Genomic DNA, 18,729 nt, shown 5'->3' on the forward strand with positions numbered 1-18,729 from the left:
GAAGACAAACTGTATGCTAAACTCACTTAAGATTAAACTTGATAAATGATTTACAGGCACCCTTAAACAATTAGCTCCAGAGATGCTAAACTGAAGATTATAACCCATAGTCCTGCTCGTTATGGGGTTGAAGTAATGTTTAACTCCAGTAGCCTACTTGTGTCAAGCCTGCATTGTCGGAAAAGGATCTGTAAATTAAGGGGGGGGAAGGGTAAGTGTTTCACTGTTAGTCTACACTTGTCTAGGAAGCATGTAACAAATAAACATTTATCTTGATTTGTATTTGTATTTATTATGGATCCACACGAAAAAAATATTGCAGTCAAAGTTCAGTATATCTGCAGTATGCTGCAAATGCGTCCAAAATACCACAGTAGACTGCAGTTACTGCACTTTTACTGCAGTTTCAAAACTGCAATATTTTTTTGTAAGGGCTGGCTTGACCACAGTTGAGTGAGTCAAACATGAAAAATTGATCTCATGCAAGAAGTGTTGCACAAAACTGGAGAATAGATTACGATATGTGGTTAGTTGAATGGTAACCGTAACAGATCAGGTGCAATGTTAAAACCAAAGTCATTTGAGAAGGGGGGTAGTCATGTTCTTATTATGAGGATAATTGTCGAGGTAAAGTGTCACCTGCAGAACATTAGCCTATTATATCGGTGAGTGTAACCTAACCGGACCTGCGGGGTTAACTTACGGTTTGGGTGTTGTTAGTCAACTTGGTGTCGAATCCCTGGAGACTTTTACAGTCCCCTTGATCCGCACTTCTCCTGGTCCTAATGTGGTCAGATGATTCAGAGTCAAACTGTTCTAAATCTAAATCCGGTGATCTCTTTTCGATATTCAAACTGGGATCTTTCACAAATTCATACTGTCCGTTGTTATATAGTCCTTCTTTAAAATCATAAGCGGACGTCAAATGCTGGAATATAAAAATAAAAACACAGTGCGCCAGAACTCCCATATTCACTGTGCGGCAAAAACACCACTTTTATTGTATGCTATATTTTGTTATTCTAGTAATCCTGACTATAAATTGACGGTCGCTCCGGTTCAAACACGGCCACCGATGACATCAACAAAAACAGTAGTCCTGACAGCGAGTGGTAGCCTACTTCGGGCTTTGTATGCGCTGCACCAGTCATAGACTCCTATTTGAGGCGGTCTCCACAGCGCCTAGTTTTACGTCCGGATGCGCGGAAAAAGGTCGGAAGTCTCCAGTTAAAAACAAATCAGACGCATTAATTTGCCGAGATGCATTAGGTCCAATTGTCCACCGTGCAACTCCTTGTCCAGAAATAACACAATGTAACGATGCTTCAACTTGTGTCCATGGGATGGATATTACACACCTTTGCCGATAGCCCGCTGTGATTGGATTTTACTTTGTTTGACACTGAAAGTGAGTCTTCTGATTGGTTAAGACCCCATTCGCACTTCCCACTACACAACTGTCGTCTAATAGCGGTCAAAGCCTTGTCAAGCTTGGTTGAGGGCACGACAGCTATTCTATAGACAAAGATTATGGATATACCGATAGAGAGCAATAATAATGGTGCATTTTTGTTGGCACTAACTCCATCATGGTTCGTTGGACAAAGCCTATGGGGAAATGAATGGAGTTTTTGTAGGGTTTTTGGATAAACGTCGAAAATACGGTAATGTTAACTGACTAATATGTCATAGAACAAAACTTGTAAAATCTCCTAAACCTGTGTTAACCTCAGACCTTATCATCGTCTATCCAAAACCCTATTCTTTCCTCCATTCATTTTCCCCATGGCTGAACGAACCAGAGGTAACTCATTTCCGGTTTTAAGGATTACTCGCCAGTGCAGGGTCGTCACTAGTTGTCACAGCCACAAAGTCATAAATCTAAACAATGATTTCTACAATTTAAATTCTTAATATGTGATTTTAAACTTAAACTTAACCTTAACCACACTGCTAACCTTATGCCTAACCTTAAATTAAGACCAAAAAGCTCATTGTTGTTTTCATATAGTTACCAATTTATATTTTGTGGTTGTGCTATTTCGTGGAAACTAGCTTGCAGTCCTAAAAACCAGATATGAGTTACCTCTGGTTGGTTCAGCCATTCATATGGGGGAAATGAATGGGGAAATAATAGGGTTTGAGGATAAATGCTAAATATAAGGTCTGAGGTTAACACAGGCTTAGGAGATCTTATAAGTTTTGTTCTTTGTGATAATAGCAGTCAGTTAACATGACCTTTATGAATGATGAAGCCTTTATGTGATTTATGTGCTTTTTTTAAATTACATAAATGTTTCAGAATTCACCAAAAGTTACGTTAGCTGATGAAGATTATCTCATAGAACAAAATGTATAAGATCTTCTAAGCCTGTGTTTACCACAGGCCTTGTTTTCGGCATTCATCCAAAACCCCCTGCAAAAACACCATTCGTTTCCCCACAGGCTTTGTCCAATGAACCATGGAGGAGGAGGAGCCTACAAAAAGACGCCATTACTAGCCTATTTCTCTCAATTATGGAATTATTTGTCCCTTCAGTGAGCTTCATCAATATTTGTTAATATTTATGATTAGAAAATTGGTTGCAATTTCAATTTAATCCTCCAGAAACGACAGAACAAATAATGCAACAAATATTGTGGTTAAACTCAAATATAAATAATACTAATAGATTTTTTAAAAAACATTTTAAAAAAATAAAAATAAAATAAAAAGGTATAATCTTCGTAAATGATATCATAGGTAGGATTGGTGGAGTTATGTCGCACATGCAGCTAACAAAAACATATGGAAATGTCTGCTCTACCCAAAATTAAACCAAATAATTGCAGCATTACCGCAAAAATGGAAGAGGAAAGAGGAAGGGGGAAAAAGTAAGGAACTTGTCTGTCGGCCTGGCATTAAAGAACATAATTGGTTAAAGAAAATTGTGATAAATAAAAAAGTATACCAGTTTCATTTAAGGACCAAAGGATTGACAGCTGTCCCATATAGATTGCAAAATAGTTGGGAAGAGATTTTTGACGTACTGATTCCATGGCATAGTGTTTATGAACGCCGGATTCAAAAACTTAGAATTTTTCAATTTAAATTATTATACAAAATTCTTGCTACCAATAGAATGTTATTTATATGGGGGATACAATCTTCCCAGCTCTGCAGATTTTGCTGCGAAGAGACAGAATCAATAGATCATTTGTTTTGGTACTGTCCATTTGCAGCTTGTTTTTGGACACAGGTCCAGGAATGGCTAAAGGATTGCAATATTTACCTGGAGCTAACCCTGCAGATAGCACTACTGGGTGATCTGAAAAGTCATAGTCAATCGATCAATAATATAATAATACTTTTAGCAAAAATGTTTATTTTCAATGTACAATCTGTAGAAACAATGAGAATAGAAGGGTTCAGAACTTTTGTAAAACATCACAGTACAGTTGAAAAATATATGGTGTAGTGTCTTAGAGTCTGTGATTCTGCTGACCTTTGCAAAAAGTGTGTTAGAGGAAACTTGGCTCTGTGATTGTGCTGACATTGCAAATGGTGTAATAGATGAACTTTACTCTACTTTGCTAAAGCATTTGGAAAAGCATTGCTACAGAGGTTTCTTGGAATAGAGGAAACTTGGCTCTGTTTGCTGAAACATCTGGAAAGCATTACTAAAGTTCCTGGAAAAAAGGATATGGGAAGATATGTGGAAAGGCCAGGGATTGGGTATTAAAATCACGCCATACTATGTCATATATGATATAAATACCATGTCTTGAACAGGGGGAAGAAGGGAATAGCGAATTACAGAATTGGCTCCTGCTGTTCTTCAGATATCTGCAGGTATCTGTAAATCTGACGCTGAAACTCTTTGTTATAATAAACCTTTATAAACAAAGTACAGTGTCGGCGGACTTCTTATCATCACGGCATTATCAGCAAAGGTTTGTTTTTTGACACCACATTAATGGCGACGAGGTTGTTTTATTTTTTGGGACGTGATACATCTTTTCTCTGCATTCCATTCCTGGGCTACAAAGTGACTCCCGCTCAAGAAGCCGGCAGATAAGGTGAGCTTAATCCCTAACATTGGGCGCTGGCCGTTTTGTGAGTCCAGAGTGTGTGCGTTCAAGATGTACCGTCAAATTACTTGTGCGTGCGTTTTGCTGGTTTTTTGCTGTATGATAGGAATTCCGTTCTAAATTTTCTAAATTAGTTTGCGTTGAGAACAACGCAAACAGGGGGGAGTGTCTATAGAAATTATTGACACTGGGCACACATATTTTGGCTTTGGAAAAAGTGTGAGAGAGTGTCCAGGAAAAGCATGAAGAAATAAGGCCAGGAATAAAAGACAGTATACTTTTAGGACGCCGTTAATTTAAGGAAGCCCTTGAAAACGAGGCGATCAATATGATGGGCCATAAATCTTGATAGTTATTAGATTAACTCTCAAGTCAGTTCTGGGAATTGCAGGTTGTAGAAGATATTCAATTGTATGTTAACCGCTCAGAATCTATTTGACGAAGTATTTGTCTGAAGTAATCCTCTCTTTTGAATGTCTACAACCTGAAGGTAGCAGAAATTTAGCAAAGGAATATAAAGGAAAAATAGGAACGGCGGTAAGCATGCTTTGTATAAACGGATCCTGTGTGTACGAGAAAACGGAGCCTGTGTGTGTGTGTGTGTGTGTTTGTGTGAAACAGAGAGAGAGTGGCTGCGTGCCTGATGAGTTCCAGCTGTGTGTCGACTCATGTTAAAATAAGATCTATGTTAGAGATTTATACATATATATATGTTTTGGTTGAGAACAGGGATTTTTGTTTTCATAAGAAGTTAAGCCCCTAGAAAGAAGTTAAGCCCCTACAACGAAGTTAAGGTTAAACATCTTATGAGTCTCTGTTTGTGAGAACGTTTATAATTCTTAAACTATATAAACTATGAGCCCCCTGGAAGGACAATAAGTTAAAAAATCTTATGAGTCTCTATAAAAAGAGAACGTTTACTAACTAATCATGAGCCTACAGGGAGGACTTATTTTAAGAGTGTATAGAGATGTTTTGTAATTGATAACAACATAACTATAAATCTGCAGATTAGGATAAGTGAAGATAACAAACTTGGAAGTAGGATTTGTGTTGTATGTTCTATGTGTTCCGTGTTCGTTTGTGAGCTATGTGTTATTGTTTGTCTATGGGAGGAGAGAATGGAGCGACAGCGGGTCTGTCTACTCTGTTGTTCCTTTCACTCTGAAATCGCATTGGTGACTGAACTGCGCACGCGTAGGATTTTATGAGTTTAGAGTTACGTACAACAGATGTGCCACTCCCCTGCACTGAACTGCTGGGAGAGGCAGTCTCAGAACAGACAAAAAAGGGAGGGGGAATCTTGCACACAAGTGAAATGTTCTGCTTGTTGAATTAACTGTTGCTTGACTGTGAAACTGTTTGGTTGATGATTGGTTGAGTTGGTGAATGAGAGATATATTGACGGATTAAAAATAATAATAATAAAATAAATAAATAAAATAAAATGTTATTGAGCTATTTATAATATTCCTGAGTTAAGCTGTTTGCTTATTTCTTAGCGTGAATGTGAAAAAAAAAAAAAAAAAAATTCTTGTTTGTTCTTTTGTCTTTCTGTCATATGAGAGACGAGAAGGAGGAGACAGAGAGAGAGAGAGAGAGGAGGTGCTGACATCAGCTGACATCAGCGACAACAACCCAGTCCAATCAAGGCCAGTACTGTTCTTATCCACAAAACCTACTTTCCCTTACAGGATATAATTGATACATTGTGTCTACATAGAATATTTCATGTTGTGACCATTTCGCAGGAACTTGGCAACAGACTGATGAATTGATGTAATTGATAATTGCACATTAGAGTTTTTGTGAATGACTTGTTTTGATTAGAGTAGTGTTGGAAATCCAGCATTGACATTATTCTGTAAAATTAAGGTAATTAGGTGCTTATTAAGCAATTGGGTTGTGAGTGCTCTAGTGTTGCTGGTACAGGTCTTTTATTTTTGGATTGCTCTGAAGTTGACTACTTTCCTTTACTTTTCCTGATCGGATGTGGTAAGACTGCCACTAATCAATAATTTGGTAAAATAAAATTCACAAAATAAATTGATATATTGATTGATTAGTTGATTGATTGGATTGATTGATTGTTTGATTGATTTAGTTAGTTGATTGATTGATTGGATTAGTTGGTTGATTGATTGATTTAATTGGTTGATGTATTGATTGATTAGTTGATTGATTGGATTGATTGATTGATTGATTTGATTGGTTGATTGATTGATTGAATTAGTTAGTTAGTTAGTTGATTGATTGATTGATTTAATTGGTTAATTGATTGATTGGATTAATTGATTAATTATTTTTAATTTAAAATAATAAATAATAATAATTCTGATTAAATAATAAAATAATAAAACATTTAAAAATAAATAACAAAAATTTAAAATATATATAAAAAAAATATATATAATAATAATATATAAAAAATAAAAAATAAAAAAAATAAAAAGAGGGACACACATAACAGAGTCATTACAATGGGGAAAAGGGACATCAAAACTACAAAAGCAATTACTCCTCTTGATGTAGTACAGAATAGTAATCCTCTAGTTAATGGTATAGCAAAATTATCTGGAAAATGGAATAAACGTTGGCCTGACATTGAACAACCATGGCCAGTGGAAGGGACTCTTAACCCAGACGTCATCAAGATAATGCAAGTGCTTGTATCCACGTATAAGGCAGATCAAAAGAAGGGGAAGAAAGGAAAACTACGTAAAGAAAAAAGACAAAGAGAGCTGGGTGTTCTTAAGCTGTTTGAAAATGAAGGACAAAAACTGATAAAAGATACAAAAGATAAGAGAGACAGAGGTACAGAGAAAATGGCAAAAGAGGTGAAGGTGACAGAAAAAGTCAATACACCTTTCTCATATATGGATTCAGCAAAAACACCCCCACCTTATGAGAAAGAAGCCAAGTTTAAGGACGTTTATCCTCAGCTTCCAGTGATCATTCAGGAGGGTGACTATTGCATCAGAGATGAAGATGAACAAATAATAGAGAGAGGACAAGCAGAAACGACCATAAAGATGAATCCAAACTCCAAAAGCAGGAAGAAAACGAGATGTCTGGAAACTAAGGGTAGAGCGAGGTTCAGGAGGATGGAACTTTATGATGATGATGATGACGATGATGATGATCAGAGTGATTCAGAAGAGATCATGGGTGGATATGACCCTGTCATCAGACAGAGGTTGGCCAGAGCGGAAAGAAGGGGTGATGGAAGTTGGAAGAAGAAGAATACAAGTGATTCGAGTCCTGATGAAAATGAAGATGGAGACAACGATGAAGATTTGGAGATTAAAGGTGCTTCATATTCAAGAGGATTTTATCCTACAATGACTAGCACAGAATAAATAGAAAGAGATATAGACTGATGCGTCTCATGCCTGGATAAAGTGACTAGTTTAGAAGAAGTAAAAAAACTGGAGGAACAACTCCAGAAGCTGAAGATAAAGAAAAAGAAGCTGCTGAGAAAAGAATCCCAAGAATCTGAGAATAAATATACATTGAGGCCAAGAAAAGAGGGCACTAGTAAGAAAATTATGCCGGTGATCATTCGAGGACAAAACCTAGAATATAAGCCTTTGCAGAATACCGATATGTCAGATATACTTGAGAAGCTGCCTACTCTTCAAGATGGAGCATATCCTTGGATTTCAAAGTTGGAAGAAATTACGGTGGGAACACAGTCTGCCATAGGAGACATTAAGAGACTTTTGGCTAATCTCCTTGGGATTCCAGGCATGGAAGAAATTTTTCAGAGAGCTGGACTTCATAGATATGCGGGGACTGCAGTGAACGACCCTGAATTGTTGGCTGCAAGTAGAAATCGGCTGTGGAGAGCACTGAGAGATACGTTTCCAACAAATGTGCATCCTGACAACATTCTGATTGACCCACTAGGACAACAAGAAAATCCGAGAGCCTACGTGTCAAGAGTTCATCAAGTGTGGAGAAATATTACCGGAAATGATCCAGATGTGAGTCAAATTGAGCAGTCAATCTTGAGAGCTAAACTACAGATGGGACTGCCCTTACCGGTAAGGAGAAAACTGGCAGAGGTGGTTGGTCTTGGGAGCATGACAAAATGTGTCTATACAGATCATATAGCCCATCAAGTGGATCTGTACCGGAAAAAGGAACACAACCAGAAAGAACAGGACCAAGAAACTCTCAGAAAACTCAATCAAATACAACTGGTGGAGAAGAAGAAGGAGAAGAGAAGCTTTGGTTATGCAGAATCAGTGTAAACCAAATCAACAATCACTGCTACAGCTTCAACTGAACAAGGTCAAATGCAATTATACCAGCCACAACAAGTGGTATAAGTTGTTTCATATCCATAGATAGTTTCTGGAAAGAAAGAATTTCAGAGGAAGATACAGGAGCAAGTGAAGATCAGCGATTTCTGAAAATGATGATTTTGGCTCAAGGACAAGGAGAGCCACAAGCTGTACGGATAACACACGAATCTATTTGAAGTGTGAAGATGAATTGAGAATCTATGGAAGAAGAGATGTTGAAAAAAGTTCAAGAATGTTTGAGATATCAAAGTAGTACTGATATTGGATTTGTGAAATCAGCCCAATTTAGGTGAAAGTTGAACTTCGATGAGGAACCAGACCTCCTTGGAAGAATTAGTATCCATTGAAAGATGAAGCAATCCAAGGGATTGAACCAGAAATTGAAGGACTTTCAAAAGCAGGTGTTTTGAAGACAATAGAAAAAATCGTTAGAGTAGCAATCAATTATTGTTTTGGAGAAACCATGATGATTTAGGAAGCTATGGGTTATCTTATGTTGCAACAGGGGAGATTAGAATAATCTCAAATGAGTATGATTTTGGGAACCATATTTTCTTGAATAGATTGACTATGTCATAGGTAGGTGCATAATCTGTCAAAAAAATAATGTGTGACTGTTATTCTTGGTTACTTTCATATACCAAGAGGTACATAAGATGTTCAACTAAGCTAAAATATGCTCAGTCGGTTGCAAAGTTCTTGTGTAAAGAAGTCATAAGCAGGTGGGAATTTCCTGACTTAATATACTCCGAAAATGGGAAAGAGTTTTGTGAATAAATCAGTGAAATGGTTTTTGAAAAAATTAGAGAATGAAAAAATTGGAAAAAAAGTCAGACTAAAATGTTATGAAAACTAGGGTTCAAATAACTCTAGGAAATTTGGAATATCTGATTGTGGGATAATTATATTATTGTGATGAATCAAAGGGGGGAAATGGAATTCATATCATTTTTGGAATTCTTATATTATTGCTGATATTGATGTTTTAATTTGCATGTGTTGTTTTGCAAAAGATACTGTTTGGTATTTTCTTTTCTTCCAGAAGCATATGGGGGAATATGTAGAGGGACTCAAATACTCAAACATGGACAATATGAATGGACTGGAGGAAGTGGAACAAGGAAGGTGTGGAAATGTTCAGATTCCATCATCGACGTCGCATTGAAAGTCGACACTGTGGAGGAGATGAAGTGTAGTGGACTACATTCCAGTGTTATATTCTTTCTGTATTAATTTTCGAAGAATTATGTTTTCTGTTGTTGGGTACATGTGGGGACCTCAGATGTTTTTGTTTATTTCGTTGAAGTTTAGGGATATGGGGTCTAGGCAAGGACAGAGAGAATCCACAGGAGGGTCCGATGGGTCGACCAGCCTGAATGTGGACATTTTGATTGTAGTTTGTTTGCTGGGGTTTTCATATGTATTCAATTGCATCATAGCTTAAAATGTATTGATAAAGATGTATAAATTGATCTGGAGTACTTAGGTGGTCGCCTAGGGCAGAGGGGCCGTGAGAGAATTTTCCTGTCTTGACTGACTGATGGATATTTGGAATGAAAGCTGCCTGACAGGTTTTTCGCTCTTACACTCCATAACAATTTATTTACACTCCATAACAATGTATTTACACTACATACAAAAATGTGTCTATATAAGCATGTGTTTACTCTCCATACATTTTGGTTTATTGCTAAAGTTACTCAAGAAATTTGTCATAATCCTATTCTTTTTGTTTTCGAGACTTAATTAGTCTCGAAGGGGGGAAATATGTAGTGTCTTAGAGTCTGTGATTCTGCTGACCTTTGCAAAAAGTGTGTTAGAGGAAACTTGGCTCTGTGATTGTGCTGACATTGCAAATGGTGTAATAGATGAACTTTACTCTACTTTGCTAAAGCATTTGGAAAAGCATTGCTACAGAGGTTTCTTGGAATAGAGGAAACTTGGCTCTGTTTGCTGAAACATCTGGAAAGCATTACTAAAATTCCTGGAAAAAAGGATATGGGAAGATATGTGGAAAGGCCAGGGATTGGGTATTAAAATCACGCCATACTATGTCATATATGATATAAATACCATGTCTTGAACAGGGGGAAGAAGGGAATAGCGAATTACAGAATTGGCTCCTGCTGTTCTTCAGATATCTGCAGGTATCTGTAAATCTGACGCTGAAACTCTTTGTTATAATAAACCTTTATAAACAAAGTACAGTGTCGGCGGACTTCTTATCATCACGGCATTATCAGCAAAGGTTTGTTTTTTGACACCACAATGGCAAATAGAAATCCAATATGGATGGTGTTAAGAGATAGATGGGAGGTGTTGAATGGGAGGTAACTAATGTAAAGCATACTGTGTCCATAATAAGTATATAGGTTATAGGTTGAGAGCTTTTGTGAAAGAGCACAGTTAGAAAGATATGGCATGTAGAAGCAAACCGGATGGACATCATGAAAATGATCAGAGAGGCTAAGGGTAGAGGAAGTTCAGGAGTAAAAACAAACAAAATAGAATTATTGTAAAATTGACTGTGTCCATAAAATGTATATAGTATGTATAAGCTGGAAGTAGAGGCCTAAGCTTTGATGTTCACTAGTTTACTCCAATTAGGGAAGGGGTGGTGGGGTTGGAAAGTAATAAAGGGACATATATTTTTAAAGATGATATGTATATATATATGTATGTATATGTATTTATATGTACACTGGGGGGGGAAAGTATTTAGTCAGCCACCAATTGTGCAAGTTCTCCCACTTAAAAAGATGAGAGGCCTGTAATTTTCATCATAGGTACACGTCAACTATGACAGACAAATTGAGAAAAACAAATCCAGAAAATCACATTGTAGGATTTTTTATGAATTTATTTGCAAATTATGGTGGAAAATAAGTATTTGGTCACCTACAAACAAGCAAGATTTCAGGCTCTCACAGACCTGTAACTTCTTCTTTAAGAGGCTCCTCTGTCCTCCACTCGTTCCCTGTATTAATGGCACCTGTTTGAACTTGTTATCAGTATAAAAGACACCTGTCCACAACCTCAAACAGTCACACTCCAAACTCCACTATGGCCAAGACCAAAGAGCTGTCAAAGGACACCAGAAACAAAATTGTAGACCTGCACCAGGCTGGGAAGACTGAATCTGCAATAGGTAAGCAGCTTGGTTTGAAGAAATCAACTGTGGGAGCAATTATTAGGAAATGGAAGACATACAAGACCACTGATAATCTCCCTCGATCTGGGGCTCGACGCAAGATCTCACCCCGTGGGGTCAAAATGATCACAAGAACGGTGAGCAAAAATCCCAGAACCACACGGGGGGACCTAGTGAATGACCTGCAGAGAGCTGGGACCAAAGTAACAAAGCCTACCATCAGTAACACACTACGCCGCCAGGGACTCAAATCCTGCAGTGCCAGACGTGTCCCCCCTGCTTAAGCCAGTACATGTCCAGGCCCGTCTGAAGTTTGCTAGAGTGCATTTGGATGATCCAGAAGAGGATTGGGAGAATGTCATATGGTCAGATGAAACCAAAATATAACTTTTTGGTAAAAACTCAACTCGTCGTGTTTGGAGGACAAAGAATGCTGAGTTGCATCCAAAGAACACCATACCTACTGTGAAGCATGGGGGTGGAAACATCATGCTTTGGGGCTGTTTTTCTGCAAAGGGACCAGGACGACTGATCCGTGTAAAGGAAAGAATGAATGGGGCCATGTATCGTGAGATTTTGAGTGAAAACCTCCTTCCATCAGCAAGGGCATTGAAGATGAAACGTGGCTGGGTCTTTCAGCATGACAATGATCCCAAACACACCGCCCGGGCAACGAAGGAGTGGCTTCGTAAGAAGCATTTCAAGGTCCTGGAGTGGCCTAGCCAGTCTCCAGATCTCAACCCCATAGAAAATCTTTGGAGGGAGTTGAAAGTCCGTGTTGCCCAGCGACAGCCCCAAAACATCACTGCTCTAGAGGAGATCTGCATGGAGGAATGGGCCAAAATACCAGCAACAGTGTGTGAAAACCTTGTGAAGACTTACAGAAAACGTTTGACCTGTGTCATTGCCAACAAAGGGTATATAACAAAGTATTGAGAAACGTTTGTTATTGACCAAATACTTATTTTCCACCATAATTTGCAAATAAATTCATAAAAAATCCTACAATGTGATTTTTTTTTCTCATTTCGTCTGTCATAGTTGACGTGTACCTATGATGAAAATTACAGGCCTCTCTCATCTTTTTAAGTGGGAGAACTTGCACAATTGGTGGCTGACTAAATACTTTTTTCCCCCACTGTATGTATGTGTATATGTATGAATATGTATGTATATGTGTATATATATCATTTTTGTTAGAAAAAAACATATGGGGGATTGGAAGTGATGCAGACAATTACATTGATGGAAGTTACAATCTACAGTTGAAGTCGGAAGTTTACATACACCTTAGCCAAATACATTTAAACTCAGTTTTTCACAATTCCTGACATTTAATCCTAGTAAAGATTCCCTGTCTTAGGTGAGTTAGGATCACCACTTTATTTTAAGAATGTGAAATGTCAGAATAATAGTAGAGAGAATTATTTATTTCAGCTTTTATTTCTTTCATCACATTCCCAGTGGGTCAGAAGTTTACATACACTCAATTAGTATTTGGTAGGGGTGTAACGATCCATCTACTACATCGATGTATCGATTTATATTCCTATGATCCAACTACATCGATCTGTGCTCGGCGAGTTGGCCTTTTGGACAACATATATCAATCTAACATCGTTTTAAAATGTAATAAATCGATTGTATCGATACTAGGAAATAACCCATTGGATTTAAGCACGTCAGACTTTATATGGATGTTTTTTCTTAGCACTTTTAATGATAAAGGCTTTAAACATTACTCGATTCAGTCTGCCTATCCGTGACGTCATCGCCCCGCGCCAGCAGCAGCGCAAAGACAACAAAACATAGCATGGCGGACGACAGAGGAGAAGCCGACGAGCGAGAAATTATCAAGCCACCATTGCGGTCCTTACAAGAAACAGGAATCTAGGAAACTTCACCTGCACTGTCCAGTATCCAGGTATTTATTTCAGTCACACTGGTTGAATTTTTGGCTAAAAGGTTACTGAATCGATTTCAAGTCACTGAATCGTTTCGGATCGTATCGTTCTAAATGAACCAATATCGTCCTTGAATCGTATCGACAACCACGAATCGTGATACAAATCGAATCGTTGTTAAAATGAATCGTTACACCCCTAGTATTTGGTAGCATTGCCTTTAAATTGTTTAACTTGGGTCAAACGTTTCGGGTAGTCTTCCACAAGCTTCCCACAATAAGTTGGGTGAATTTTGGCCCATTCCTCCTGACAGAACTGGAGTAACTGAATCAGGTTTGTAGGCCTCCTTGCTCGCACACGCTTTTTCAGTTCTGCCCACAAATGTTCTATAGGATTGAGGTCAGGGCTTTGTGATGGCCACTCCAATACCTTGACTTTGTTGTCCCTAAGCCATTTTGCCACAACTTTGGAAGTATGCTTGGGGTCATTGTCCATTTGGAAGACCCATTTGCGACCAAGCTTTAACTTCCTGACTGATGTCTTGAGATGTTGCTTCAATATATCCACATAATTTTCCTTCCTCATGATGCCATCTATTTTGTGAAGTGCACCAGTCCCTCCTGCAGCAACGCACCCCCACAGCATGATGCTGCCACCCCGTGCTTCACGGTTGGGATGGTGTTCTCGGCTTGCAAGCGTCCCCCGTTGTCCTCCAAACATAACGATGGTCATTATGGCCAAACAGTTCTATTTATGTTTCATCAGACCAGAGGACATTTCTCCAAAAACTACGATCTTTGTCCCCATGTGCAGTTGCAAACCATAGTCTGGCTTTTTTATGGCGGTTTTGGAGCAGTGGCTTCTTCCTTGCTAAGCGGCCTTTCAGGTTATGTCGATATAGGACTTGTTTGACTGTGGATATAGATACTTTTGTACCGGTTTCCTCCAGCATCTTCACAAGGTCCTTTGCTGCGATTGATTTGCACTTTTCGCACCAAAGTATGTTCATCTCTAGGAGACAGAACGCGTCTCCTTCCTGAGCGGTATGACGGCTGCGTGTGATGTATATTCTTTAATAAATTAGAAGATAGAACTGGGTTAATCACGAACATTGAGTTAGAATTGTTTGTTACTGGGCTAGGAATTTTATTGGGGCATTTCACTGTGTGTGTGGGGGAGTAGAGAGGAAAACTGCCCTAGGGTCAAAGTGCTTTCTCTTACTTGAATCCATGGCTGCCTTTTGTCTCCCTCTTCAAACACAGTGAAGGGAGCAGTACCAGGGTTGAATAGAGTTTGGGCTAGACCTTTGTCTCCTTGGTAACTCCTTGATTGATTACAGCTTGAGGGGGTGAGGTACAGGGGAGCGGGTGATTGGTTGGAGTGATAGTTCAGCCGTCCTCAGGGACAAAGGAAGTGGGCGGAGCAATAAAAGAGCGGGAAAACTGAAGAGGACTATATAAGATGGAGGAAGACCTTAAGAAGGGGTGCCCCTCTGCAGACGGGTACCGGCTTTGTTGAAAACTTTAATAAAGTAATTTCTTGATGCAACAAAAACTCCGTAAGACCTTATTTGTAATAAAGTATGGTGGTCATTTTCCACAACATAATTGGTGACCGCGACGTGATTGGTTATAGAGATCCTTGAGTGCTTTGCCATCGGAGGAGGTTTTGAGCGACTCACACAGACTCAGTGGCCGCTGTTTAAAAGTTAAGCTATGTTCTTACTTAAACTGTGTGTTTCGATCAAGCTGAATCTGAGGGTGGGGTACAGAAGGGTTCTCTCCAGAAATTAAAGGACCAGATTTAGCAGAAGAAGCAGAGTTTTTGTTGGAATGAGGAATAAACATGCATGCAATGTGATTGTTGAAAAGTGTAAATAAGTCAAATCCTGTGGTACCGCTGTGGAGAGCTAAGTTAGCACTCCAGAGGGCTGGAAGAGCAGGTGGCTAGCCAAGAGTTGTACATAAGACTGAGAGGGCCTACGGTACCGCTCTAACGTGGAGTTCATCGTTAGAGGACTGCTCAGGTAGGTGTGCATTATCCTGATTGAGGTAATGCACAAATTAGACAGCTAAAATTAAGTAGGTCATCCTGAGAAGGTGACGCCATAAATTGGAAGTAACGCCGGGCATCCTGAGTAGGTGCACGGTTGTGAACAGCCACCAGGGCTTCAAAGAATAGGACAATAATAAGATAGAGTAGGTCTGCTCATCTTGTGCGGGGGAATAATTAGTTTGAGCGGCTGTGGTTCATTCAATTGTGATTAAGTTGTAATTTGGTCACCTTCGTTCAATCGTCTGACACTATTGTTCGTCCTGCTTGTCATTCTGTCTGACTCATTTAAGCACGAGTGGCGGCTTACTTGTGTGGGTGATCGGACAACAAAAATAAATCCTGAAAATAATAGCCTGTAAGGAAAGGGACTATATTTTAGGTCGTTTGAAGCTTCTAAGGCTGGTGGAGAAAGGGTAAGCCCAATCTTGCATTAGGGAGAGAATAATTAATAGTACGTGGATATACATTTACTAACGTAAAGGAGAGAGAGAGAGATCCTGTTGGAGGAACAGGTCACGTGTACGGGGGTGATCATATGACGTCGACACATTGAATTTCGGTCAAGCTTTTAGGGGTTAATTAAAGTTGGGAAAGTTAGAAGGGATATAGGATTATGGTGAAATTGACCATAGTAAAGGAATATTCCAGTAGGTTATGCAAATAGTGATGAAGCGTGTTTGAGAACAATGTTGTGTGAATGTGGTATGATGAAGAGATAAAGAATGATAATGTTATAGAGCGTGTGGCGATAAAGAATCATTAGAAATACGAATGCGGTGGATGATGAATAATATTGACATATGGTAGCTTAGTGGTTAAGAGCGTTGTGCCAGTAACCGAAAGGTTGCTGGTTCTAATCCCCAAGCCGACTAGGTGAAAAATCTGTTGATGTGCCCTTGAGCAAGGCACTTAACCCTAATTGCTCCTGTAAGTCGCTCTGGATAAGAGCGTCTGCTAAATGACTAAAATGTAAAAATGATGTATGTTATGTGGGGGTAATTGATTAATGGAGAGTGGATAAAAGTGGAATAATATATAAGTGCTGGCTTGAGCGCCCAAACACGTAGACGTACGTGGGGGGTGAGAGACAGTGCATAGAGCGGGTGGTAGAAAAGGTTTTAAGCATTATAATAGTTATCTATCATTCCAGAAGCAGAGGTGATATAGTCAAGGAATTTTAGTATATTAGGGGGAAAATATAATTAATTTGGTTAAGTCGTTATATCTGTTTTCAAATCAGTGAATGTGGGTTTGACTCGTTTGGGGCGGCAGGTAGCTTAGTGGGTAAGAGCGTTGTGCCAGTAACCGAAAGGTCGCTGGTTCTAATCCCCGAGCCGACTAGGTGAAAAATCTGTCGATGTGCCCTTAAGCAAGGCACTTAACCCTAATTGCTCCTGTAAGTCGCTCTGGATAAGAGCGTCTGCTAAATGACTAAAATGTAATGTAAAAATGTTTGCTGCTAAGGTATTTACGTTGAGCGTGTGAGATCTGTGTCCTTCAAAGCTATTTTGTGATAAATGTGGTATGTGCCAGATACAAAAAATACGGACCATTTAGAATTAGAATAACGGAGGATTTACTTGTCATTCAGATAAAGCATAGATTCTGCGCTAGATTTTCCAATTACGTTTATGGGTTGCTTAGATTGATAGTACAGTCAATGTTCATTTTGTGTTATAAGACTGAACGATTTAGCAGCTGGCTGATTTCAAATTGAACGACTCCGGTATTCAACCGAAATAGGAGACAGATAGTTATTTTCTGTGGTGCCTAATTAAATTTGCGTCAGTTGGCAGACGCTCTTATCCAGAGCGATTTACAGGAGCGGTTAGGGTTGGGTGCCTTGCTCGGGGGCACATCAACAGATTTTTTGCCTGGTCGGGGATTAGAACCGGTGACTTTTCCGTTGCTGGCACGGCGCTCTTGACCACTAGGCTACCCGCCGCCCGAATGATTTGATAATTTGAAAGCTACTGAGAATAAAAATTAATATGGATGTGAATTAAATGTATGCTTGTAAATTATAGCCAGTGTTGTTTTACTAATTAGAGCGTAATCAGAAAGGACGGTTACAGAAATTGAATAGCGGGCTGGCTGTGGTAATGGTTTGGATTGATAACAAAGGAAAATAATTTATGGCTCTGGTTCGTGGGTAAAATAGAGACAGTCCAGCTAGTACGAATTGAGCTGTAAGATTTCAAGTAGAGGTCTAAATACTTGACTGGAAGACAGTTCTTTGACAAATTCTAATTGTTATTACTTTATTCGATAGGTTGCTTAACACCAGTGGTGTATGCAAATAGTTGGTGAATTCTAGAACGATAATTTATTTTCGTTATGTGAACCAGGATAGCTTTGGCTATTGTGCTGAGGGAATAGCACCAACTTATAGTGGGTTCTAGATGTGTTGAATAAACAAACTTATATTTTAAACTAAAGTAATGCAATAGGCTACAGTGGGGAAAAAAAGTATTTAGTCAGCCACCAATTGTGCAAGTTCTCCCACTTAAAAAGATGGGAGAGGCCTGTAATTTTCATCATAGGTACACGTCAACTATGACAGACAAAATTAGTTATATACCCTTTGTTGGCAATGACACAGGTCAAACGTTTTCTGTAAGTCTTCACAAGGTTTTCACACACTGTTGCTGGTATTTTGGCCCATTCCTCCATGCAGATCTCCTCTAGAGCAGTGATGTTTTGGGGCTGTCGCTGGGCAACACAGACTTTCAACTCCCTCCAAAGATTTTCTATGGGGTTGAGATCTAGAGACTGGCTAGGCCACTCCAGGACCTTGAAATGCTTCTTACGAAGCCACTCCTTCGTTGCCCGGGCGGTGTGTTTGGGATCATTGTCATGGTGAAAGACCCAGCCACGTTTCATCTTCAATGCCCTTGCTGATGGAAGGAGGTTTTCACTCAAAATCTCACGACACATGGCCCCATTCATTCTTTCCTTTACACGGATCAGTCGTCCTGGTCCCTTTGCAGAAAAACAGCCCCAAAGCATGATGTTTCCACCCCCATGCTTCACAGTAGGTATGGTGTTCTTTGGATGCAACTCAGCATTTTTTGTCCTCCAAACACGACGAGTTGAGTTTTTACCAAAAAGGGAGAGGGAGAGAGAGAGAGAGAGAGAGAGAGAGAGAGAGAGAGAGAGAGAGAGAGAGAGAGAGAGAGAGAGAGAGAGAGAGAGAGAGAGAGAGAGAGAGAGAGAGAGAGAGAGGGAGAGGAGGGAG

The 18,729-nt window shown here is 39.2% G+C and overlaps 1 protein-coding gene across 1 annotated transcript in view; it reads right to left on the reverse strand.

The window, feature by feature from the left end:
- Positions 1 to 1,360, reverse strand: part of LOC121546140 (sortilin) — a 52,144-nt gene extending 50,784 nt beyond the window's left edge. Inside the window, exon 1 of the mRNA XM_045209561.1 lies at positions 704 to 1,360. Within this exon, the coding sequence (XP_045065496.1) occupies positions 704 to 970 (267 nt within the window). The 5' untranslated portion in view covers positions 971 to 1,360. The remainder of the gene's footprint in view (positions 1 to 703) is intronic.
- Positions 1,361 to 18,729: the final 17,369 nt, after the last annotated feature.

The sequence above is a fragment of the Coregonus clupeaformis genome, chromosome 30 (assembly GCF_020615455.1).
Source record: "Coregonus clupeaformis isolate EN_2021a chromosome 30, ASM2061545v1, whole genome shotgun sequence".
In the NCBI taxonomy this organism is placed as follows: Eukaryota; Metazoa; Chordata; class Actinopteri; order Salmoniformes; family Salmonidae; genus Coregonus; species Coregonus clupeaformis.